Raw genomic sequence first — 24,721 nt, 5'->3', positions numbered from 1 at the left:
GGCTACTGGCTAAACTGTGGCTCTCAAGGTAATGTAATATCTAATCTACAGGATGAAGAGCTTAGATGAGCGATCTCATCAGTGGTCGGGAAAATATATTGAGCATGGCGTTCAGCCACGAAGCGGCCTCCAAAACCTGTTCAGTCAGATGAAGGGGGTTCTTCATGGGTTGAACAACTAAAGTGCGATCAGTATCTCGAGAGCCAACATGGAGCGTGAGCGTGTGTGTATGCGGCCAAAAGAACACGATACTTGGTCAAAAGGCTGGAAATCATTGGACGATGGGGGGTGTGGTTGGCAAATACTATTGTCCATCCATACCTGAAACTTAAGATACGCATACGAATACAGAATGAAGTGTCTTGAGCTAGATCCGAGATTCTGCTTGTTCTCTATGGACTGGGAAAGCAAACAGCGATAGATGCGAATATGGTAAGATGATTGATGTCTGAGCATAATTGATGATACAAATATTGAAGCCAAAAACTTGGGATAGATGCTAAAACGCCGGGTATGTGTGTGTAGATGCTGCCTTGGATTTCTGTCTCAGAGTGTGTCTGGTGAGCAAAGATATGGTGATCCTGGGGGTTTAGTGTTGGTGATGATGACATCTAAGGCCACCACTTCATGCGTTTATAGCTGTCGATTACGGCTTCGACTTCCTGTTTTGTCAACTTCTCGTGGGTGTATCTGGGGGGAGTATTAGCATGTGGAATTTCTAGGGAGGTGCAACGGAGATTGGCTTACTTGAACCCAACTGTTTGTTCGAACTTTGCTCCATCGAGACAGAGATCGGCTTCGCGCAGTAGCTCCTTCTCCATGAAAGGACTCAAGGGTCCAGTACCAGCGTCAATACCGGCTTTTTGTTGTAGCTCAGCCCAAGGATCAAGGGTCTCATCGTTCACATCATCTACGACGTGCTCGAGATTGAGGCGAGCAAAGGTGTTGATGAGGACGTTTTGGAAACCAGTCTCAATACCGAAAAGGGCCTTGGTGATCTCAGCCATGGTGCCTTGGCTTGTGTCGCCCTTGTCGACGATGTTGAAGACCGAGGCAGAAGACAAGGGGCCCTTCTTGGGTGTAGGAGAGGTGGGCGTAGGAGGAGCGCTGTCGGCAGCGGCACCAGTCTGTGCTTGGTTGGCTCGCCAGTCTGCAGCTGTCCAGCAGGCACGAACGACGTCGTCAACGTGAACGGTGTGTGTACGCAACTCAGGGCCCCATAACCATTTCAACTCTTTCTCAATGCCTTGGTATACACGAGCGAGGGCCAATTGAGTTCCCATCCATTGACCGGAATATGGGCCGTAGACATTGGGCAGTCTGAGGACAACGAGTGGCAGGTTTGGGATCTTGCTTAAGTCTTCTTCGGCTTGTAACTTCCATTTTGCTTGCTTGAGCGAGGGCTTGAGTTTGTCGGTTTCCTTGCGCGGCGGATCGCGTTTGCTGTCGTAGACAGTGCCTGTCGAGAGCTCAATGTACGCCTTGACGCCGCGACGGGCAGCTTCTTGGGCAACGTTGAGCGATAACTCGTAGGATCGTAGCTTGTAGACCTCGTCGTCCTGGGAATGACGCGTCTCGCCGCCGCAGTTGAAGACGTAGTCGAAGCGCTGGCCGTCGGGCAGGTCGAAGACGCGGCTCAACGATGGCGGTCGCGAGGCATCAGCCTGCATGAAGTTCTCGCTGCATGCGTCTTTGTGCTCGGGAGCCAGCGAAGCCAGCTGAGGCAGTTGCTTGTCCACTATCCGGAGTGTCGACGCAAGTGAGTTGGTATGGATGTGGTTGGTGAGGAAGCGTCCAATGTAGCCTGTCACGACCAAAGACGTTAGTAAGATGGCCAACCCTATCAATCTTATCGAGCACCTTACCAAGGCCTCCAATGATTAGGACATTTGGTTTGGTGGCGGCCGTCGACCCCGCCGTGTCACCCATCGGAGTCGCTAAAGGGGGTTTGAGGGGTCCGAGATGCGGCCAGCAAATACAAGTACGACACAAGCAATTGGATGGAAAGTCGCGAGTGTTTCAACAATCCAATTGAGGCTCAAAATCAGACTATTGGGCGAGAGGTGGCCGCTACAACTGGTTCCAACGGTCCGGTAGAGTTTGGTGATGGAAGGATGGAAGAAGAAAAAAAGAGATCAATCGTGGAGGTGAGAAATGCTATCTGATCGCTACACATTGTTCCTCCTCGAAAGGGCCCGGCCAACCGACCGACCACAGGCCACCATGTGGATACACCCTTAAAGGCTCAATCACCTTCATCAAAGTCCTTGGAAGAATTCGACTTCTGCCACCACGCAATTGCCGGAGAATCTTGACCTCTTTGCTAGAGACATGCAATGTGGGAGAGAACTCTACATTAACAACATTGTACTGATCCACCGTCCAACCCCGTCAGCTCCTATGTGTCCTCTCTTCTCGGACCTGGCGTCCTTTCATAATCTTATAGTAGCCTCAGCTCCTCAAGCTGAGGCACGCTCGGGCCCGAGACGATTCAGTTTTTGGTTTGCGGGTAATCTGCTACCGAACCAGATATTGTGATCTTCCACCAAGATTGACTTTGTCTCGCTCTGCTCTTGTACTTCCTTGACTCGGTAACGATCGCCGACGGCCAGCTGTTCTTACCTACTGCTTCGGCTCTATGCGGCTCTGCCAGATTTCTAGAAAAAGGAGCAACATGGTACTCGTAGTTGTGCTCTGTTCTGGTTATGCGGTAGACCAATTCTACTTGGCCATCGCAAAGCATAGTCATCTCGAAGTGAAAACCCGGCATTGAAAGTTTGAAACCAATGTCTTCTCAGATTTCTAGTGTTGACTGAGGAGATTTGCGTTCAGTGTATTGGGTGATACTTAGCATCATGAAGTCTCAAAGAGGTGTGATTTGGTCTTTAGAATTGTATGTTCATAGCCAGGTGATTCCTGGCTGGGTTGATGTATTTAAAGCTAAAGCTAAAGCTATGTAGGTGTTTCCAAGCAAAGGTGTATACAGCAAAGCGATATGGAAGCTTCCACAGATGTTTACGAGGCCCATCCCTAAGATCAGGCCGCATTCTCTCTTTTGATACCCGTAAGCTTGTTTACTGTATGAGCTCTTTGCAAGACAGACAGTGTACTGGCTCCTTGGCCTCATCACCGGTCTTCTTGTTAGTCACTAGCATCTCAGGGGCTGCAGATTCAGGTACCACCAATTCTGCCTTGGTGTTCTCGTCTTCCTCACAGACGCCGTTATCGTCTGCGACGGTTTTGGTACCGCTCGTTTTGCCGACAGATTTCCGTGCTTGTTTTCTGCCTTTCGTTCCTGGTTCGGCCTTGATTCCCTGTTCTTGTTGTTTACGTTGAACAACATCTTTGGCTAGACAGGAGGCGTGGAGCCAGATCCCACAAGCTTGGTTGCTACACTTGACGATGAGATGATCCGGATTGTGTGGTTGTTTGCATTCACATATCAGGCGCAGTGGCTTCAGAAGAAAGTTAGTACACTCGTAGTGTGAACCACATATGTTACTTACCGATAAGACCTTCGTGTCGTAATTGTACGTCTGTCTCCAGAAATACTCGCCGGGACCTGGCATCTCTGCATCATCATTTGACTCGTCCCAATGTACCACCTTCAATGGTCCGTTCACGGTCAATGCATCAATAACGTCCATCTTGTTGCCAGGTACGAGTTCGAAGCGACCATGATATGGTGGCATGGTGCGCGCTTCCTTGGGTAGCTCCTCAGGATTCTCCAGCCATGTGCACCGAAGAAAGACATGGTGTTCGTCAGCAGCTCGAACCTGTGGTGGTGTCCGCATTAGGAAAGTGCTACAACAATATTCAAGTGACTTACTTCGTGGACTTGAGCCTTCCAATCCGGACCAGAGTCGTTACCCGGCTTTACTAGCACGCAATCTCCACAAGAATGAGTCTGGTTTCCTACTGTGCTAGGCAGGGTCAGTTCAGAACCCGTGAATTTTTCGACATGAAGCATACAATTTCTTGTACTTGGTCATTTGGGACCATTTTTCCATCGGCTTGACGGCCCAGCGAGCCTCCAAATAGATCCTGTCACCCAGGATCAGGGGTTTTTCAGTGCTATCTGATGACTTCTTTGCGCCATGGCCTTTAGCGGGGACGACGACATTGAAGATGGGACCATCCTTCTTGTCTGCCTGGTCCAACCAATGCACGAGCTTCTCCTTCTCCTTTTCTGTCATGCGAGGTTGAGCTGGAGATTGTGACTCCGATGATATGTTGTCTGTTAATTTTCTTCGCTTGACCGAAGAGGGCTCGCTGAGCGTGGAGTCGCGTTTCCGAGGCATGCTGATCTGACAGGCGTCTAGCGATGCTTGCGCATAACACAGGTATGAAGGCTGTCACTAGTAAAGGGTATAGAACAGAATAATGCGACAAATAATAACAATGCGATTGTCGCGTGCGCGAAAGAAGACGCGCTCGGCGTTAAGCGCGTCATCGGAAGGCTCAGGAATACCTACCTATCGAGATTGGTTTTTCACACTCAGGATTGGAAGGCGCGATGCGTGCTCCGAATTGCCTTCCATGCATCTTCAACCTTTTCAACCAGTGTGTAATTTCGTATGGCTTTCTAGGGATACGCAAGACACGTATCTCTCTGCTTGCGGCTCCTTCGAGACTGCCAGCTCGATTTGTCCATCGAAGTGAACAGATCGCCGTCAAAGGACGGCCAAGGAGTGAGCATCAGGGCATCGGACATGCTAGTGTGCACATCCCGCCTATGCTTATTTCACAATGGTCAATAACAACAACAACGTATTTATCTCCATCCAAGACCTTTCGATAGTCGGTGGATAAGAGATTTGTCTACAATTTAACCCTGCCTCATGCCTTGCATCTCGTTTGCGACCGATGATTAGCCCCCTATTTGCGAGCATCGATGTCTGAGCAGTCGCCCTCCAAAAACAATCGATTCCACAACAGCCGCGAGGCCCTCATAAGAGTGGCTGCGTTATTGGGCCAAGGGAACGGATCGGGGTTGTAGCTGTTTCCGAGCTTTCCAAGGCCCGTTTTAGCTCATCAGCTGCAGGTCAAGACGGGCGCAGCTGGACGCATGTGCTGGGCTGGCAAGCAAGCAAGCAAGATTGGATGGGTCCGCGGCATCATGGATCATGCTGAGTGTCATTCGTGCCGCCCTTTGACTTCTGAGGGCGTCTAGTGAGCCACCGATCAGAGAGCGAGTCGGAAGTTGGGGGATCTGCTTTGGAAGCCACGTCAAATTCAAAGTCCGCTTCCTTCTCCACGACTTTTTGTTGCGTCTGCGTCGTCATCGAACGGTTTGATCCAGTGGATGCTGCCAAGGCGTGGAATATAGGAACTAGCAAGATCCAAACATCCACCTTCTACCCACCTCTGCCCTGTTGTCATTCTCTCCAGATTTCTTGTCAAGACCAGTCGTTTCCCAGCCCAGCTTAGACACTCTCTGCCATTTCCGCAAGACCAGGTTCGACCTGACAAGTACCACTCGTTGTGTCGCATGCGCGGATCCGCCTGCAGCCGGTATCCGTCCTAAAAGTCCCAGTCCCTTGCAGGCCCCCATCAACTTCTGGTGTCACTGAACAGTAGCCGACTGCATTCCAAGCCTGCCTTACACAATGCCTCGCTCCCGAGTAATGTCGTTCATGTCCCAATGGGGCGCTCCTTCGAGGAGTTTCACACCAGAGCCCAAGCCTCAGATGTCAGAGGACCCTTTCAACAGCAACCCTGCCAGACCACCAAAGATTGATACCTCCTTTGCCTCTGCTACGAACAAGGTCGTCGATGCGTCGAACTCGCCTTCGCCGAGCACCCAGCAGCGTTTCCGCTCAGATTCTCGTTCGGAACGCACGTCACGACCCATGTCCATGGTCTACACCTACCAGCCGCCCATCATGGATCTCGCTCAAGACACGCTGCCAGAACTCCAGCCAATCTTTACTTTTCTCAACAGCCATTCCAACAAGCTGTATCAAGAGGGCTATTTCCTGAAGTTGCACGACTTAGACTCCCGTAAGTAGTCTCAACGAAAACTGCTTGTCAGCAATCAACTGACTTTCTTACAGGAGGACGCCCAAGCGTGGACAGAGCATGGACAGAGTGCTTCGCTCAGCTGGTCGGCACAGTACTCTCGTTATGGGATGCTGCTGCACTGGATGCTGCCGGTGAAGATGGCGAGGTCCTGCCCACATTCATCAACGTCAGCGATGCATCGATTAAGATGGCAAGCAAAAATCACGACTTGTTCAAGCAACATTAGTGACTAACACTCTAACAGATCGAATCACTCCCAATGAACGGATCTGCAGGAGGTCAACTCCAAAACGTCTTAAGCATCTCCACCGCAGCAAACAACCGCTACCTCCTCCATTTCAATTCCCTCAACTCCCTCACACAGTGGACCGCTGGCTTCAGACTTGCCATGTATGAGCACGCAACATTACAAGAAGCTTACACTGGCTCCCTTATTGCTGGAAAGGGCAAGATGCTGAACAATATCCGCACAATCATGGAAAGAAGCAAGTTCAGAACAGAAGACTGGGCTCGTGTCCGCTTCGGAGCAGGCACACCTTGGAGACGCTGCTGGTGTATCATCTCGCCTCCAGATGAGAAGGAGTGGGCGAAGTATCAAAAGGCGCTGAAGAAGCGTGACACATACGACCGCAAGGTTGAGGTACCCAAGGGCGACATCAAGTTCTACGAGACCAAACGGGTCACAAAGAAGACACGACCCATTGCTACCATCAAGGACGCATTCGCTGCATACGCCATTTACCCTCAGTCGAAGCCACTCATCGACCAATCTACGCTTATCAAACTCGAAGGCCAAATCACTATTCACGGCGCAAAAGACACAACAGCCGAAGGCTTCCTCTTTGTCATGCCGGAGGTGCATCCAGCAGTCAGTGGGTTCGAGATGATGCTTCGTTGGTTGTTCCCTGTGTGGGATGTTTTCGCTCTTTACGGCCGCCCCAATCGTCTGATTGCCGACTCTCTTGACCAGCGCGGTTTGATGTTTGCCATGCCTCGCGATCGAAGATATGGTTATTTGGATATCTTAGACGTATCTGGCTTGATCCACACCAAGGGCAGTCAAACATGGTCCGAACAAGACTGGAGACGAGAGATGAAGAAGTTGACATCGCATCGCATGAACGCTGCCGACGACACACCCCCACAGGCAAGAGGAAGACGCAACACGCTGGGCCTGGCAAGCAGGACAAGCCTCAATCACGGAACGGTCCGCTTTGGCAATGACAGCTCCGAGAATTCGTCGCCATCACCGGGCAGAGGGTCTCCGGGACCTGGAGAAGGTTCGATCCAATTTGCTCCTCCGCGCCGGGTTGAAACGACGCCCATGACTATGGGTAGCCCGGGTCGCGGGCACAATCGTTCAGCCTCGGACGCGCTCGGATACAAGCGGTTTCAGACAGAGAACCGTTCGCGTCTCTCTTACGAGGCGACCAGCATGCACGACATGGCGCCCGAGCCACCTGCTCACGGCGGGACTTTGTCCGAGAAGAAGATTCCCACAGTGCTCGAGCGAGTGCCTTCAGAAGAGACGCCGTACACGTACGAACAAGAAGGACGTCTTGAGCCGGCCTTTGAGGAGCTAAAAATACGCTCTGGCTCCCCTCCAACGGTCCCTGTGGCGTCGCCCCCGAAACTCATGCACGGGCCCAACGCTAGGCCCACTAACCTCAACCTGACACCTGAATTACGAAGGGCCAACTCGGCCATGGATGCGGCGACGCTGCAACAGCTCGCAGAGGCCACCGGTGCCACGCCATACAACGAAAAGGAGCAATTCGACTTTGCCAATGCACGAGAGGTAGCTAGTGTCACCAACAGGACTCAAAGATCGCTCGCTGACCCCTCGTTCCGCAATGAAGAGGTAAACCTCGCTCCAGGAACAATACATCAAGCTGCCCACCGCCTACCCCCCATCCCTGCATCTCCGTACAACCGTCCTGCACAACCCGCTGCAGCTGCAGCTCCCGCCATGTATAGACAAGACGCACCTCCTCCTGTGCCGCAACACACCAACCATCCATCAGCTGTTCCCGCACGAAGCCTTGCAAGTCCACCTCCATTAGCTATGGCTGCATCAATCAGCAGAAAGCCTGTCCCGAACGGTAATCAAGCTCCTGGATACACAAGTCCTCCTCCTCCTCAGAGCCCTACTCTCTCTCGAACATCAAGCAATGCGAGTCTACAGAATGAGCTCATGCAGCAAGCTATGCTTGAGCAGATGCTTCAGCAATCACCAGAGACACTCAACAGGGTCGTGAGTCCTCCTGTCAGTATTCCTGACGATGACTCGGTCGATTATTCGAGCGTCAAGAGCATGTCACCGCCAAAGAGGAAGCCGCTTGAAAGGAGCCGGACGGGTCGCCTCAAGACTGTTGGCAATCCCGAATACGAGCCTCAGACACGAAGCCGCTTTGACGCCGAATCCGGGCTGCCCATCAATTTCGGCCCTACATTGACCTACAAGCCGAACGCTCGACCCTCTACAGGTGGTAGCATGCCCGCTGTCGAAAACCAAGAAGACCCCGACCTGCTTCAACGTCCTTCCTCACGCCTCACACAAATGGACAGTAAGAGAAACTCCCTCCTCGACTCTCGTAGAACACCGAACGACGACATGAATCAGGACAAGCGTAGGAGCGTTGCCTGGCAACCAGCAGCTGCTCCTGGCGAGTCTATCGATCAAGGTCTCACCGCTGAACAATGGGTTCAATACCGTGCCTCTCTCGCTGCCGCTCCATTGACCCAGTCGCGAGCCACTCCAGTCTTTGGGCACGCTAGAGACCACTCAAACGTCAACCGTACCTCCAAGACGCCACCGTTCAGTCGTCCGGCATCTGGTCTTAGCCGTACAATGTCTGGAGATTGGACACAGCAGCTCAACCGCATGTCGCTCAACCGCACGCCCTCCGGTGATTGGGGCCAGCATGCAAGCCGCATGTCCCTCAGCAAGACCCCACCACCTCTCAGTAGAACTCCTTCTGGAGATTGGAGCAAGCAGGTTCCGTCTCGTCCACACTCTCGCAACGCCGGTGCTTTCTTGAATCCTCCTAGTCCTGGGAGAACTTTGCAGCTTCAAGGCTCGTCGCTGTCAGCTCACGAGCAGATGCAGGTTGCTCGCATGACAGGTACCTCGATGATCAATCTGAGTGATAGAGATAAGCGTAAGGACCTCAACGAATTGGACGCTCCAGGCTTGGTTGGTGCTATGGCAGTTCGTGAACGCCAGCGAAACATTAAAAGAGAAGGTCTTCGAAACAACGCAGTGCAGCAAGCGATTGCGGCACGTCAGCAACAACAATTGCAAAATGAATTCGATGCTCAAATGAGAGCACAGGTCGAGGCTCAGGAGTATGCTCAGCAGCAGGCCGAGCTTCATGCTCAACACATAGCCCACCAGCAAGCACAGCACTACGCACAACAATACGCTCAGCAACAGGCTCAACAGGCTCAGTTACAGCAGCAAATGGCTCATCAGCAAGCACAGCAATATCAGATGCAATTGCAAATGCAGCAGCAGCAGCAGCAAGCCAACTACCCGTATGCAAGTGGGCCAGGCACAGCTCAACAACGATCCTCGCAGTATTTGGGACACATGAGTCAGCATGGAGGATGGAGCAATGCAGGCTCGCCTCAGCCTCAACCAGGTTATGCGCAGTCATACTTTGGCCAAGGTGACGGACAGCATAGACAACAGCGAAGATATTAGCATCAAATTTAAGGTATAGCATGGAAGGTTAGTCAGGTGTGTCGGTTCATTGATTAGGAATAGCATAGTTAGTGGAGTTTTGTACATGTTCATGAAAAGTCCTCGAAATTACTTTGAATGTTAAATGTCGGTCCCCCGTCTGAAAGGATCATTGTGTCTGCTTTGTGTGTTGGAAATTGGAAGTTAAAGCAAGTGGTTGCCAGCCTGCGACTTTGGTGGAACTGCATCACAATAGTCGATACTGGAAAGACACATCCACACATCATTTCGGATCATCCAACATTCCTTTGCATCATGGAAGTGGCTTGTTGTAAGACTTTTACCGTTCAATAGCCCACTTTGCGTAAACTGACCGCGATGAGTAGCGACGAAGAAGATGCAGATATCACAGACAGGGTGAGACCAACAGCAGCCGACATGGTCTGTGCAAAAGACATCTCCGCATTCTAAATTTTAGAGTTGCTTCTCACAAGGCTTTTCACATCGTTGATCTCTTCACAGTGTGTCGACGCACGCGACATGACCAAAGATCCCAATCATTCTCTATTAGTAATAGAATCCTAGTCCATTTCGCCCCGTGGAAGCAACATGGTCTCTCTTGTACAGGCGCCGAGTATGCCGCCCACCCTTCCGCAAAAGAGTCTGAAAAGAGACGCCTCGCATCTGTCGTCACCAGCACCAGAGTCCAGCCAGAGCAAGAAACTGCGAGTGGCCTTTGACGACCGGGTCGACGTCCGAATCATGGACGACTGGACGGCCAAGCCGTTGGACCTGGTCAAGGACGAAGTGAGAAGCGCGCTCGAAGGCCATCTCAGGCCTGCCGCCGACAAGGACGATGGCGCATATGAACAGCTTAGAATGGTCTTTATCAGCGCTGCGCCTTCGCGATCCCACGACAACGGCGCCGTCTCGTCCTACACCGAAGCACCCAGCACTGCACTGCTCAAGAAGTACCTGGTAGCTCTGAGTGGTCGTGTGAGCGATCTCAAGGCATGCGGCAAGCTGGTCCACGCCGTCCTGGATGTAAACTGGCTCGGCAGGGACGATGCTTTTGTAGCTCTCTATGTACGCTTCCTGGGAACTTTGGGAAGCGCTGTCCCCGGCTTTCTCAGAACAGTGCTCGACCGCATTGTGGGACACTTTGTCGAGGGTAAGCTTGCTTGCCTCTTGCTATCGTGTGCCCGTTTGCTGACACACTCTCAGTTTCATCATCCTTGGGTCGCATCCCTAACGAGCCTTATGTCCCTCGACAGCAGATGGTTGCTCGCCTCCATAACGCTCTTCGATACCTGCTACGCCTGATTCCGTCTGCCAACAGCGCCCTCGCCGAGTCCCTCCGCGGCCAGTTCCCGAATCACCGAACCGCTAGCCGTCAAGGCTACATTGCCTTCGTCAAGAACTCTCTCAAGACCATCGAGTATGCCCCTGAGCTCAAGGCTGAAATCCAAACCCTCATTACTGAACGCCTGGTCAAAATCGATGTCGAAGTACAGGAAGAGCTGGACGATCTGGAAGACGAGGTCGATGAACACCGTGTACTTGGCCTCTCTGGCCTGTCAGAAGCAAAAGAGGATGCCGACGACTCAGATGATGACAGTGATGCCGACTCAGACTCGTCGAGCGAGATCAGCATGACACCTGAAGAGAACCACCTCCGTGCTCTACGAGACACTGTCGCTAAGCTCGACTCTGTCCTAGATCTCTTGTTCTCCCACTACACACCCACGTTTGCCAGCGGAAAGATGTACGAGGTCAATGATGCCTTTGAACACCTCATCTCGCAGTTCTCTACCTTCGTTCTGCCTACATATCGCTCGCGCCATACACAATTCCTCGTGTTTCACTTCGCTCAGATGTCTCAGGCTTACGCAGAACGTTTCGCCGGTGTTTTGCTTCGCCTTGCTACTGGCCGCAGCTCTGCCTCGAATGGTTCCCTGTCTGCTGCTGCATATTTGGCTAGCTTCATAGCCCGCGGCGCTCGCGTGAACAAGACCCTCATTCGGTCAATCTTTACGAGACTTGGCAATCATCTCGATACATTGCGTCGTAATTACGAGTCTGCCTGCCAAGGCCCCAACCTCAGCCGCTACGGAACGTTCTACGCAATTGCTCAGGCTATGCTCTATATCTTCTGCTTCAGGTGGCGAGACTTCATTATGACCCCCGACGATGCAGACGTCGAAGATTACGATATCTTCGAGGAGGGTGAACCCGAGTGGCTTCCTGGTATCAAGGAGTGTTTGACCCAGGCCATTTACTCCAAGCTCAACCCTCTCAAGGTTTGCGCACCTGCCATTGTCCACCAGTTCGGAGCCATCGCCAACCACCTGCGATTTATGTATGTCATCCCTCTGTTGGAGACCAACAAGCGTCTGCGCCTATCCTCATTCCGTTCTTTGGCTGCACCAGCTAGCAGAGATATGGGTGCTGCAAGAAGAGAGAACACCCTCAGTCACCAGAGTGGTGAGGCTCACCATCAACTCGATGCCTTTTTCCCCTTCGATCCTTATCAGTTGCCCAAGAGCAAAAAGTGGCTGGAAGGCGATTACAGGGTGTGGAAGGGAGTGCCTGGCATGCAAGACGATGACGACGACGAAGAGGACGACAGTAGCGACGATGAAGATGAGGAAGAAGACGAATTCGGGGACATCGGCGATGATCCGGAGTACGAGAGCGAATGATCTGACTACATCATGTGGTCGGCATAGAGCTTGATGGCATGACATGATTGATTTAGCGTGGAGTTCTGGGTTTGGCATATGCATGTTGCTTTGTTATGCATGTGCTGGTCGTTGTTTTCGGCGCATTTTCAGCGTGGGTGGTCTACAAGGAGTTCTCGGCCGAGTTCAAATTCCTTCAAAAGCGCGAGATAGCACATGGACGTATTCTTGAGATCGAATGACAATACAACTTATTTTTAAGCAATTTGTATCTCAACTCATATACCGTAAATCGAACGTAAATCCTGTCCCCAACGCCTTCCACATCCTGTCTGTATTGTGTTGCTCGTTATCCATGTTTGATGGCCATATCGTCGCTTCGTCATGTTTTCCCTCTATACCGAAGTCTGTCACGCGGATAGGCGTAAAAAAGCGCGATTATTCTCGATCAGGTGGCCTTCCAGTGAGAGTGCGTCGCAGCTGTCTCCGGAGACGACCACCTCGTTCTTAAAGGTATCGTGCATCTCTACAGTCCAAGAACCTCATGTCTGCTCGAGCGGGAAGAGCGAACGTGACAGCCTTTGAGCATAGGGAAGGAAGATGTAGTGTGATGGTTTTCTTCTACAAGCCCAGAGGATTGTTTGCGGTGCCCTTGCCAGCATTGCGTTGTCCGCTACCGGGAGGCAGTTTTCCGCCAGGCATCAAAGTCTTGCTGGATCCGACGCCGCTCAAGCCGAGAGGGTTTCCACCAGTAGGGACGCGAGGCCCTCCAGCACGAGCGGCATCCTTGATGTTGTTGCCATAGCCAGCAACGCCCTGGCCCCAGTATCGAGTGGTGTTGGTGATGCTGCAGACATGTCAATATAAGCCCGTGACATGGTTCAACAGACATTGTTGGGTTCTTACCTGTTGCCAATTCCACTACCAACATTGTTGACACCGCTGCCTACGCCATAGACAATGTTGCCAGCCACCTTGCCGGCGCCTGCGACATAACCTTGGACTTGCTTGCTAAGCCAGTTGTCACCCATTTTGTTGTGATGTGTGATTTTGTTTAGAGTGTGTGGAGGTGATAGTTGGGGAATGTCTTGAAGCTAAGAAGACGACAAACCAGGTTTTACACGACGGCCCAGGGATATATATGTAGAGACGGCTGGGATAGATTCTAGAATCGTCAGACCAAGGTTCGTGTTTTGCTCCGCAAGTGGCTGACGGGGTATACGTCATAAGATCTGATAAGCACATCTTATCTTAGTGCCATTCATGCCACGCTAGCGTCTCGGCTCTGGAGGCCGCTCGCCGATGGATCGTCCACTCTTTCGACAGGGCTCATCTTCAATCACATTCAGCGCGTGTTCAACCCCATTCGAAGGCCAAAACATTATCAGATACCACACTGGAGCCGGAAGACCAGACCATCGTCTATACGCAAGAATAACCAGCGATCTGTCCTACTTGGCACAGAAAGGAGTACCACGTGGGAGGCGGAATATGTATTCTGGCGCATCCGCATCGACCTGAAATATTATCAAAAACAAACTGGAACAGGAGAATACCGCCAAAAAGGACGATCTCTGGACGGTAAGATCGTGGGAGATTGAAGTTGGGCCAGAAGTGCACATCTAGCACTTTCTCGGGCAATAGCGCACTGTCTGGCCCTCTACCGAAACAACCCAGCGATCTCAGGGGCTGGACCTAGAAACGTCTGGATATGAACTCGAATCATCTGGATCCATTTTCCGCGGTCGGCGCTGGTACCAAACACAAACAGATCCAAGATGCCAAGGATATGTACCAGGTGGTCGTGGACCGCGCCGCCAGAACAAATACCGCTGTTCCCGACTATGAGTTCATTGAACTCATCGGAAAGGGTTCTTTCGGAAGAGTTTACAAATGGTTAGTCTCGTGCTGTGTCAAAGGTCTGTGGGATTGGCTAACATATATCAGTAAAAACAATGCTACACAGGATCTGGTGGCCGTGAAAATCATCGATGTTGACGATCTGGACTACAAACTCGATCTCGACCAAAAGGATGAAGCCATTGAGGATTTCAGAAAGGAAGTGAAGACGCTAAAACTCCTAAGAGACAGCCAGGCCAAGAACATCAATTACATTCAAGAGGCCTTTGATCTACATTCTCAACTTTGGATCGTCAGCGATTACTGTCCCGGTGGTAGCGTTCATACTCTCATGAAAGCCACTCCTGGTCCTGGCCTTGAGGAAGACTACATTATTCCGATTGCGCGAGAACTTGCAGTGGCGCTCAAATATGTACACGATGCTGGTGTCATCCACAGAGACGTCAAGTGTATGTGTTGTCGGCCATCTTGTCTTTGTGGTATACTAACATCTTTCAGGCGGCAACGTCCTCATTTCAGAGGATGGCCAGGTCCAACTCTGCGATTTCGGCGTGGCAGCTATCATCGAAACAGAGGCTTCGAAACGATCCACTATCATCGGAACGCCGTTCTGGATGCCTCCAGAGATGCACTCTATGGATATGGCGGTCCAACAAGGCTATGGCACTGAGGTCGATTGTTGGGCTTATGGCTGCACCGTCTACGAAATGGCCACAGGAATGCCTCCAAACCACAAGTTCCATCCCTCCATGTTGAGGACGGTGCTGAAAGCTGCACCGCGGTTACAAGAGGGCGACTACTCGCAAGGCCTAAGAGACTTCATCGCGTTCTGTCTTGAGGAAAAGCCTCAGAATCGACCCACCATGAACGCCATCCTGGAGCACCCATACATCTCAGGCACATCAGATCAGCATCCTACTGAGACAGTCAGACAGATGATCGATCGATACTTCCAATGGGAAAGAAGAGGTGGTCAGAGAGCCTCATTATTCAACCCGATGGGCGCTGCGGCCCCTCAACCTTCTGAACAACGCGATGACTACGACGACTGGAACTTCTCTACCTCTGCAGACTTTGAGAATGATTTCGTCAAGCGATACAGCCAACTTGGCATTGCAGAAACCGATTTTGCAGCCACCAATAATGGCATCGAAGAGGTGGTGCCTGCTCTCAACAACGTCACGAAACCTCACCCCAGAAACCCATTCCACGAGGCTCAAGAAGAGGCTAGGGCCAAGCGAGGAGAGCGCTCAATGGGTCGACTTTTCAATACAAATGCGGACCCTTACGACTACAACACACTCATGGAGGATGAAGAACTACCAATGTCAGATCTTCCGCTCCGCAACCTGTCCAGCGATCGAGCGGCCAACAGAGAGACCCTGATCGACTTGGACATGGGCGCTGCGGGATTAGACGTTCAACCGACTTTCAACTTTGATTTTAGCGACGTACCTACGCTTAAGGCAGCGAGGCCGAACCGCATGTCAACACTGATGGCCGACGATGACGATGATCAGAATGACTTCTACGACGGACAAGATCAAGATGCACGACGAGCAACTAAGGATTGGCAGTTTCCTCTGCAAAATATGCCAGCGGACAACCCCAGCCGTCGCACGCAAGACTGGACTTTTGCCATGGCACAGCCACCTGCAGCTGACCGCAAAACCAAAGATTGGTCGTTCGCTACTGCCCAGCCAGCAGCTGATCGCAAGACAGCAGACTGGTCGTTCGTCACAGCTGGGCCAGCTGCCGATCGAAGGACCCAAGACTGGACATTTGCAGAGGTAGCGGAGCCTCTGACCGCGGAGCCAGACCGTCGAACAGCAGATTGGACATTCGCAACAGCAGAACCAGCCATGTCAGGTGAACCAGACGCTGAGCCGGACTTCTCTTTCCCTCCGATGAAAGACGAGACAGACATTGCACCCGGCTTCAGACCTCACCTGACACGTACAGCCACGGAACCAATTGGGCAATTCAACGACTTTCTACATCCCCCTGTTGGCTCGGCAGTGAAAGATGATTTCGACATAGCAAGTGTGCGCGAATCGAAACCAATCATCGACCTTGATCTAGGAATGACTTTCGAACCTAAGTTCGATCTAGAGAGTGCCATCTCTCATCAGTCACAACCAAGTATAACAGCATCGTCCCCCGTCATCAGTGCGGCAGGATCTACCGAAACGTCACGTAACCCATTCTTTCTGGATGAGGTCGAACCACCCAGTGGCGATGAAGTTAAGCGCTCATCGCATCGTCAGTCGCGTTCCGAACCCCAGCTTCTGGCATCGAATAACGTACTACACTCCCGAGGCCCAAGCAATGTATCACTACTGCGCCACTCCCGGGACCGAGGATATTCCTACTCATCCACAGCATCTTCGGATGTCCCAAGTGGAAGCTGGCCGCGAGACTACAACCGCAGAATGGAGGCACACACTAGGCAGCAGCTTCTTGATGGACTGCATACTTCTGCGATTGCATCACGCAACAGCTGGGCTCGTTTCGCGGCAGCAGACTCCTTGGATGATACCGATATCGAGACGCCAATGGCCGATCCTGGTATACGCGTACCAGGAATCGATGATGCGGATTTCCCGCTTGCAGGACTGAAGCCCTCACCACGCATTGATGCTTTCAATGTAGACACGGATGAAAGCACGTACGGCGATCTCACTATGCCCCGCAACCGAGCACGCGCAGACACAGGAGGTACGACCAGCACAGGCACAGGCTACGACTCATCGAGAGACGAAGCAGCTTACATGACATATGTACGCAGCAGTCGTCTGCTAAACGAGTTCCCACGATTGTCAGCACCTGACGCAGAAGTAATGATCGATGGTGCTGACTCGGAACTTGTCTTCCAAGAGATGGATCGATTGTTTGCCGATCTGGAAGGTGGACTCAGTCTGGCTGCGGAGCTGTTTCAGCGTCGCGATAGAGACATCTTTCGCGGTGGAAGAGAAGAAGGAGAAGAATATGAAAGGCATGTCAAAGGATTTGGCAGCGAAGGAGAGGGGGTAATGTGATGGACGAGGAAAAACGCATGATATTAGACAAAGATTCTCTACAGCGAAGATACCCGAACGGCTTGTAAGATAGATGGTGGTCTTGTAAAACACGCTTTTCTTTGCAGCGACATCTGAAAGTCAATTGTTCTTGTCGATAGTGATGGAGTTATCACGGAGATTAGCAGAAAATGTCGGACCTTAGCGCACACCGAAAGCTGGGGACGCACGCACCACAAGATGTAGAGTATGATGGAACGGAGGGTCTGTTTTCTACGCACCTTGTTTTAGCACCCACTATCTGCCTCGAGCGCTATGAATAGCCAGCCCTCGAAGACTTGACGAGCCTCGCGAGAACGACCCCTCAACGAACAAGACCTCAGCATACGGTCCACTGAGCACGTAGCCCAGTCGGCGCGCGCATACGCCATCATCAGATGAATCCAGCGCATAGAGACGGCTGGCCGCCCAGAGAAGACCATACTCCGCTCCATCGCACTTTCGCGTGAGTCGGCACATGCGAAATTGAAGCCTGTCAAATGCTGATGCCATTCCTACAGCGGAAACCCCCCGCCTGCTCATCCAGGTGCAGCTCCTTCTCCACGCACCGGCGGTCTACCCCCTCCACCAGGTACAGCCAGTCCCGAGTCACCGACTATTCATATGCTTACAACCGACACAGGCTCCTTTGCCCCTTTCCAACAGGCTTCACACAATATCCTGAATCCTCCGTCGCCCCGCCATCAAGCACAAGCCGCCTTCCCTCTGGGTCGCGACATGCCCGATCATCGGGACAATATTCACATCAAAGAAGAGCAGGACGCCGTGCGCCGCGATCAGCAGCGCGAAAGACAACACATGGATCAACTTCCGCCTCATCAGGCTCAGGGAGGGCCCATCCACCTACACCAGCCTGTCGCTGTCGCGCCTCGCACCGTCCATGGCCCCAATGGTCTATTAGCTAACACCCCCGGCGGCCACGGTCAAATGCCGAACGCTGTTTTCAGCGGTGGCCCCGTCCAGCCCGCTACTCAATCGCAGGCTATGCTTGTTCCCATGCAACCTGGCAGTGCTCAGCCTGCTAATGTTGGCCAAGGCCAGCAGCCCATTCTGAACGTGCGTCTTCAACTTCTTCCCTCTGCTGTCCAGCCTGCTGATTATCGCCAGGATGCGCTGAGCTACCTGGATCAAGTCAAAGTCCAATTCGTCGACCATCCGGATGTGTACAATAGATTCCTCGACATCATGAAGGACTTCAAGAGTGGGGCGTATGTGTCGGTCTCCACATCCGACTCTTCTGAGGTGCTGACTAGATACAGTATTGATACACCCGGTGTTATCGAACGTGTCTCGACTCTCTTCGCCGGTAACCCCGAACTGATTCAAGGCTTCAACACCTTTTTGCCTCCCGGCTACAGAATCGAATGCGGCACTGGCGACGACCCGAACGCCATTCGAGTAACGACACCCATGGGAACTACCGTTCAGGCCATGCCGGCACCCCGACCTATTTCTCCTCGCACCGCTGCTCCTCCCCAAGATGGAAGCAACCCTGAAGGCCCTCTGTTCGCTGCCGTGAACAGACAAGCCAACGGAAACTGGACTCCTCAAGCACCTAGTCACTCTCACATTGCTCACAGTCCCAGCGGTCGTCCGGTCGGTACAGCTCCTTTCACTTCTCAGATGAACCCTCAGCAAGCCGCCGCTATCGCTGAGGCTCAAGCTCGTGAACAGCAAGCTTTGAGCCTCCAACAGGAACAGCGCGTATCACAGCTACAGAATGCCGTCTCAGCCGCAGCTGGCGACAACCTGGCTAGAGCTGGAATGATGTCTCCAAGTGGGGGTGCTGCTGCCCTCGCTCAGGGGGAGTTGGTTATCGGCCCCGACGGACAGCCCATGGGCCACGAGAAGGTCAGACCGCAGGTCGAGTTCAACCATGCCATCAGTTATGTCAACAAGATCAAGGTTCGTACCGCGCGTCTTTTTGAGTCGTATCTCTTACTCACATTTGATCAGAACCGCTTCCAGCAGCAGCCCGATATTTACAAGCAGTTCTTGGAAATTTTGCAAACTTATCAGCGCGAGTCAAAACCCATCCAGGATGTTTACGCCCAAGTGACCAGACTTTTCAACTCAGCTCCAGACCTCCTTGAGGACTTTAAGCAGTTCCTCCCCGAGTCCGCCGCTCATGCAAAGGCTGCAGCTGCTGCAAGAGCCCAGCAACAAGAGGAGTCCGTCATGCTTAGTAACGTGCGCGGAGATCCCTTCTACCAGGCACCGCAGCCCCATCAAACTCCCAGAGCCGAGCATCGCTTGCCTCCTGTCGGAAACTTTGCGCCTACGCCAACTGTTAACAAAGACAACAAAAGAAAGCGCGGCGACAGACAAGGAACCGTGACTAATACTGGTCCTGAGACAAACGGTCTGGCCAAGGCTCCGGCGTACGGTCAAATGGCTAGCGTCAACAAACGCGCAAAGCAGACTCATACTGGAAGACAGGCCCTGCCTTCAGACGTTCCACCGACTTCCCCGACCCTGGTTCCTGCCCTGCCCGAGCCTCTGCCGCCAACTTCAAGTTCGCTTGCTACAGCCGACGAGATGAGTTTCTTTGACCGTGCAAAGAAAGCCATTGGCAACAAAGCTGCCATGAACGAGTTCCTGAAGCTGTGCAATCTTTTCTCTCAAGATTTGATCGATCGTGTCACTTTGGTTCACAAGGCTCGTGGTTTCATCGGCAGCAACCCCGATCTCTTCCAGTGGTTCCAGATGTGGGTGGGTTACGTCAACGACGACATCCTCATTGAGAACAAGCCCAGAGCCCCACCATGCAGAATCTCCCTGAGCAACTGCAGAGGACTTGGACCAAGCTACCGTCTGCTCCCCAAAAGAGAGCGACTGAAGCCATGCCGCGGACGCGACGAACTCTGCAACGAAGTGCTTAACGATGACTGGGCCTCGCACCCTACGTGGGCATCCGAGGACTCTGGCTTTATCGCTCACAGAAAAAACATCCACGAAGAAGGACTTCACAAGATTGAGGAAGAACGCCACGATTATGACTTCAACATTGAGGCCTGTTCACGCACCATCCAGCTGCTTGAACCCATCGCTCAGCAAATCCTCCGCATGAACAACCGGGAGAAGGAGGCTCTCGAGATCCCTCCTGGCCTTGGTGGACAGAGCGAGACGATTCACAAGCGCATCATCATGAAGCTCTATGGACGCGAAAAGGGTCACATGGTAGTACAATCACTCCACGCACAGCCTTACAAGGTCATTCCTGTGCTACTGAACAGGCTGAAGCAGAAGCTTGAAGAGTGGAAGCAGGCACAGCGCGAATGGGAAAAGGTTTGGCGTGATCAAACACAGAAGATGTTCTGGAAGAGTTTGGATCATCAGGCTGTAAACGCCAAACAAGCCGACAAGCGTCAGTTCCAAACAAAGACTCTTCTCGCCGAGGTTCAAACTAGGTATGAAGAGCAAAAGAGACAGCGCCTGGCCGGTCAAAATCCGCGTAAGCCTCAGATGGCCTACATGCTCGAGGACACGAGTGTCATTATCGATGCATCTCACCTTGTTCTTCTATACGCTGAACAGATGCATTCCACCGAATACCCACGCTTGACATCCTTCATCAGAGAGTTCATCCCTCTCTTCTTTGGTTTGGACTATGAGTGGTTTGGTAACCAGATCAGAGCCAAGTTTGGCGATACTCCTCACATGGACGTCGGTGAAGACTCGATCTCTGCTTTCGACGACCCTATCAACGCAAAGCCTCGTAAGCCGACAACCAAGAAGGGCGACCTCTTGCGTGGTGTGCTTGAGCGTGGACGTAAGAACCGTAAGGACGATGGAAGTAACACTCCCCTGAGTCGCGCCTCGACTCCTGACAACGCATCCAACGTGGACGAAGACATGAGCGATGGCGTTAACATGGTTGATGATCTCAAGTCAGACATCGCCTTGGACACCTGGGCCTCCCACCCTATGGCGGGCAACGTCCACAAGGATAAGGAGCTATATCTCAACCAGATGTACACACGCACGAGATTCAATCTTTACGGTAATGCCAACATCTATTGCTTCATCCGTGTGTTCGTACTCTTGTACGAGCGCTTGAATAACATCAAGCAAGCCGAAACCGACGCTCATACTACAGTCAATCGCGCAATGGCACCCAAGCCAGCGACTGAGCTCGGCATCATCGACAAGCTTCCCACTGATTTCTTCACTGATGTCAGTGAAGGGTCCAACTTCTACCGCCAAATCCTTGGCATGTTCGAAGACCTGATCAAGGGAGACATGGACATGGCACATATCGAAGAGACACTGCGTAGATACTACCTGCAGTGCGGATGGCAACTGTATTCCTTTGACAAGCTTCTTGGTGCTTTAGTACGCTTTGCTATCTCCATGCTCGGCAGTGAGAGCACCAAGGATAAGAGCTGGGACATTCTTCAGCTGTTCCGCAAGGACAGACAAAAGGATGAGACCTCGTTCCAGGATGAAATGAATTACAGAAAGCAGACCGAGAAGTTCACCAAGGACACTGACATCTACGGCATTGCTTATGTAAGTCACGCGCTGGAAGACACACATGAACACTTACTAATAGACATGCAGGACCAAGCAACGTCCGAAGTACAAATCCGGGTTTACCGAAAGGACGATCCTACCCTCGACACAACGTCGATGCTTCAGGAGGATCTTTGGCGTGTCTACGTTACCAATCTTCTCAAACTTGCACCTACACCCGATGTGCCCGCGACAAGACGCCGTCCGGTAATGCACAGAAATCTGCGCCAGCTCAACATTGACCCCGGCAGTATTTACAGCGATGAGCGTTCGGACGAGTACCGTCGTCTCTGCGATTCTGCCGTCTCTTCCGAAGGTCTTGAGTTCCGCGTCGCTGTCGAGCTATACCGCATGTACTTTATCAAGAACACAGATGAGTACGTGTACCAACCAGCAGGCATCCGAAGTGGTGGCAAGGAAGGCGTTGAGGACGCCGATTTGACGGCCCGCTACCGAAGTGACCGTAGCCAGGACACATTCGTCATCAACAACGCAGCTATGAAGGGACTCAGCAAGGAAGATGTCGAGGGCAAAAACTCTGGATTCAGCGCGCTTGTCAGAGAGGGCGGCGTGGCAGTGTCTTCAGGGCCCGCCGATGAAGATGAGGAGATGGAAGATTAGGCGTTTTATCATCTGATCTTCTAGGGACGATGACTTTCATATTCATATCTCGATTTTAGCGTTGCGAAAAGGCCACTGAACAGGCTCGTTTGGTTCAGAGATATTTGGCGGAAGATGGAAGGAGTCTGGCGTGGAGCAGGAGCATTTGGCAGACGTCCACCTTTAGTCGCCAAAGATGGTGGACCATCACACGGTTTCTTTTCCTTTATGCAGTAATGTAAATGTATACGCTTTCTGTGTTTTCCTTCAAAGACCTGATCGAGGTTTCGAATGTTTTTGCTGCCTTCTTGACTTGAGACATGGTGTGAGCATCAAGGGAGGTCAAGTTGAAGTGGACGGTGGCAAGTTCCGAAAGGGTGGGGAAATTATTTTCGCGGAACCTCCGAACATCACGGCATAGCAGCGTCGAGTGCCGCCTCACGATTGTCTTGGGATACGCAGCTTTCCTCTCCCAGACCTCGCAATACATTCACAATGCCGCCCCGTGTTGGACCTCGGGCGGGCCAAGTGCCTGGATCGCAACAATGCCTTCGCACCTCAAGGACAGGTAGCAACACACGCCAATCAGTCGCAGGTCAGCGCGACTTCTCTCAATCGACCGGCCAACAATTCCACGCAACATGCAAGAACGACACGCGCCTGCGTCGCAACATGTTCTCTTGGTTGAACGGACCTGGTCGCGTGTTCCGTGAACCTCTCCAGGGCTCGACCAATTACCTGGGTGCATACGACAGAAGTGGAAACTTGCTCCGTCTGAGATACGGTGCAGAGCAGGAGAATGAAGAGGAAGATAAGATCGACGAGTCGAAGCTCAGTGATGAGGAGAAGGCCAAGCGCATCGAGGAGAAGGAGGCAAAGGAGAAGGAGGATAGGCACAAGATGCCGAAAGAGCGAGCATCAGATCTTCGACCATATCCGTTAAACAACGACTTCCGCAGTCAGTCTATTCTGAGCGAGGAATTGCGCGAAGAGCTATACAAGAAGATTGTCGACGAGAAGGTCGATCTGTCGACTGTCAGTGCTCTGTACGGTGTCGACATGCGCAGAGTGGCTGCTGTTGTCCGACTGAAGGCAATTGAGAAGAACTGGGTCTCAGAGGTATGTCGTGCTGCTCTTCCCATTTCCCCACTGCCCCTTGCATCTTCTATGATGAGACATACAAAATATTCGATTAGTCTTTATGACACCCACATGGATACAACGCCTATTACTCTGATCAACTGCCTCTAAACCCTCTTGTTTCGCCGACTTGCGGATCGGAACAGATGCTGACAAGACACAACTAGGGCAAGAAGCTCGCTACACCATACGCAGAGGCAGTCATGCAGATGGTACCGCAAACACACTTCAACCGCAAGCTTCTCGAAGATCCCAAGAAGAACTTCTCACACGAGTCGATCAACGATCTTCCTGTCCACCCCTACACACGCCAGCAGATCTTCTACCCGACATCCGAGTCTCGCCAATTCACGCGTGCCGACGCAGCAAAGGTCTTCTCGCCCACGCTTCTCTCTGCAGATGAGCGGATACCTCTGTCCGAATTGATCGACATCGAAAAGGACGCAATCAACAACGTTCCACGTGAGGAGCGTACAGCGCGCATCCGCGAGCGAGCAGAGAAGAAGCTCGCCGCAAAGCTGGAGAAGGAGCGTAAGCAAAAAGAGTGGGAGGCCAGAAACGTCAAGGTTGTAAGCAACCAGCGCTGGAACTTCCGCTTCGAGAGCATCAACGTCGAAGAGGCAGGCAAGGACGGGCGCGGCAGACGTGGTGTCGGGTGGAGATATGGAAACCCTCACCACGACCGTGAGAGAGGCGAAATCAAGCTTCCCACAAGCGTCGAGTAGGCTTGATTCGTCGAAGTTGTACGAGTATTGTAATATATACATAGACAGATTTGAGAGCGGCTTGTCCTCGTGCCCCTCGTCCAACCCACCTTGTGCATTGTACTTTTCTGCCATGACACAAGATGCACACCCCGTCATATGACAAAATCCGAGAATCGCATGTGCAAGCAAGTGCTCAGCAGGCATTTCGAGCGGATTTAGCACGATTTTGAGACCAAAGGTAAAATGAAGCACATCAAGCCATCAAGTCCCATGGCAGCTTTAACTTTCACGCCCACCTTCTCGACTTGCTTCACCGCTGAATCAAATCCCCGTACCGGGCCCCTCCTTCCTACGAATTTCTCGAATACCACAAAACCATGAGCCTCATCGGCTACTTTGGGGCGGCGCTAACGTCAATTCTGGTATCGATAC

General features: G+C 52.2%; 8 protein-coding genes across 8 annotated transcripts; 5 read left to right on the top strand and 3 right to left on the bottom strand.

Moving 5' to 3' along the window:
• Positions 1 to 283: 283 nt before the first annotated feature.
• Positions 284 to 2,105, bottom strand: M438DRAFT_367759 (NAD(P)-binding protein). Its single transcript, XM_029907986.1, has 3 exons — positions 1,866 to 2,105; positions 748 to 1,804; positions 284 to 690 (listed from the first exon to the last, which is right to left on the bottom strand). Exons 1-3 carry the CDS (start codon positions 1,927 to 1,929, stop codon positions 612 to 614), a joined length of 1,200 nt encoding a protein of 399 aa, XP_029757643.1. The 5' UTR covers positions 1,930 to 2,105; the 3' UTR covers positions 284 to 611.
• A 766-nt stretch (positions 2,106 to 2,871) lies between these two features.
• M438DRAFT_302248 (uncharacterized protein) lies at positions 2,872 to 4,370 on the bottom strand. The gene is made up of 4 exons (XM_029902128.1): positions 3,973 to 4,370; positions 3,830 to 3,923; positions 3,507 to 3,776; positions 2,872 to 3,455 (listed from the first exon to the last, which is right to left on the bottom strand). Exons 1-4 carry the CDS (start codon positions 4,299 to 4,301, stop codon positions 3,075 to 3,077), a joined length of 1,074 nt encoding a protein of 357 aa, XP_029757642.1. The 5' UTR covers positions 4,302 to 4,370; the 3' UTR covers positions 2,872 to 3,074.
• Positions 4,371 to 5,609: 1,239 nt separating this feature from the next.
• M438DRAFT_337855 (uncharacterized protein) lies at positions 5,610 to 9,730 on the top strand (the record flags this gene model as incomplete). Its single annotated transcript, XM_029904047.1, has 3 exons — positions 5,610 to 6,003; positions 6,057 to 6,190; positions 6,269 to 9,730. 3 exons carry the CDS (start codon positions 5,610 to 5,612, stop codon positions 9,728 to 9,730), a joined length of 3,990 nt encoding a protein of 1,329 aa, XP_029757641.1.
• Positions 9,731 to 10,221: 491 nt separating this feature from the next.
• M438DRAFT_302245 (RNA polymerase I-specific transcription initiation factor RRN3) lies at positions 10,222 to 12,652 on the top strand. The gene is made up of 2 exons (XM_029902127.1): positions 10,222 to 10,880; positions 10,934 to 12,652. Exons 1-2 carry the CDS (start codon positions 10,319 to 10,321, stop codon positions 12,409 to 12,411), a joined length of 2,040 nt encoding a protein of 679 aa, XP_029757640.1. The 5' UTR covers positions 10,222 to 10,318; the 3' UTR covers positions 12,412 to 12,652.
• A 359-nt stretch (positions 12,653 to 13,011) lies between these two features.
• M438DRAFT_357814 (uncharacterized protein) lies at positions 13,012 to 13,421 on the bottom strand (the record flags this gene model as incomplete). Its single annotated transcript, XM_029907202.1, has 2 exons — positions 13,012 to 13,237; positions 13,297 to 13,421. The coding sequence occupies 2 exons, from the start codon at positions 13,419 to 13,421 to the stop codon at positions 13,012 to 13,014; spliced, it is 351 nt and encodes a 116-aa protein (XP_029757639.1).
• A 585-nt stretch (positions 13,422 to 14,006) lies between these two features.
• M438DRAFT_73819 (kinase-like protein) lies at positions 14,007 to 17,453 on the top strand. The gene is made up of 4 exons (XM_029910284.1): positions 14,007 to 14,286; positions 14,338 to 14,699; positions 14,749 to 16,968; positions 17,039 to 17,453. The coding sequence occupies exons 1-4, from the start codon at positions 14,102 to 14,104 to the stop codon at positions 17,050 to 17,052; spliced, it is 2,781 nt and encodes a 926-aa protein (XP_029757638.1). The 5' UTR covers positions 14,007 to 14,101; the 3' UTR covers positions 17,053 to 17,453.
• Positions 17,454 to 17,671: 218 nt separating this feature from the next.
• Positions 17,672 to 22,596, top strand: M438DRAFT_324192 (uncharacterized protein). The gene is made up of 7 exons (XM_029903047.1): positions 17,672 to 17,772; positions 17,828 to 17,898; positions 17,950 to 18,383; positions 18,435 to 18,535; positions 18,587 to 19,232; positions 19,284 to 21,839; positions 21,891 to 22,596. Exons 1-7 carry the CDS (start codon positions 17,705 to 17,707, stop codon positions 22,461 to 22,463), a joined length of 4,449 nt encoding a protein of 1,482 aa, XP_029757637.1. The 5' UTR covers positions 17,672 to 17,704; the 3' UTR covers positions 22,464 to 22,596.
• A 518-nt stretch (positions 22,597 to 23,114) lies between these two features.
• On the top strand, positions 23,115 to 24,307 carry M438DRAFT_279523 (uncharacterized protein; the record flags this gene model as incomplete). The annotated part of the gene is made up of 2 exons (XM_029901088.1): positions 23,115 to 23,561; positions 23,750 to 24,307. 2 exons carry the CDS (start codon positions 23,115 to 23,117, stop codon positions 24,305 to 24,307), a joined length of 1,005 nt encoding a protein of 334 aa, XP_029757636.1.
• Positions 24,308 to 24,721: the final 414 nt, after the last annotated feature.

This window comes from Aureobasidium pullulans (assembly GCF_000721785.1).
Source record: "Aureobasidium pullulans EXF-150 unplaced genomic scaffold scaffold_18, whole genome shotgun sequence".
Lineage (NCBI taxonomy): Eukaryota > Fungi > Ascomycota > Dothideomycetes > Dothideales > Saccotheciaceae > Aureobasidium > Aureobasidium pullulans.
The sequence above is the reverse complement of the archived record's forward strand: the minus strand, read 5'-3'. Positions and strand labels throughout refer to the sequence as shown.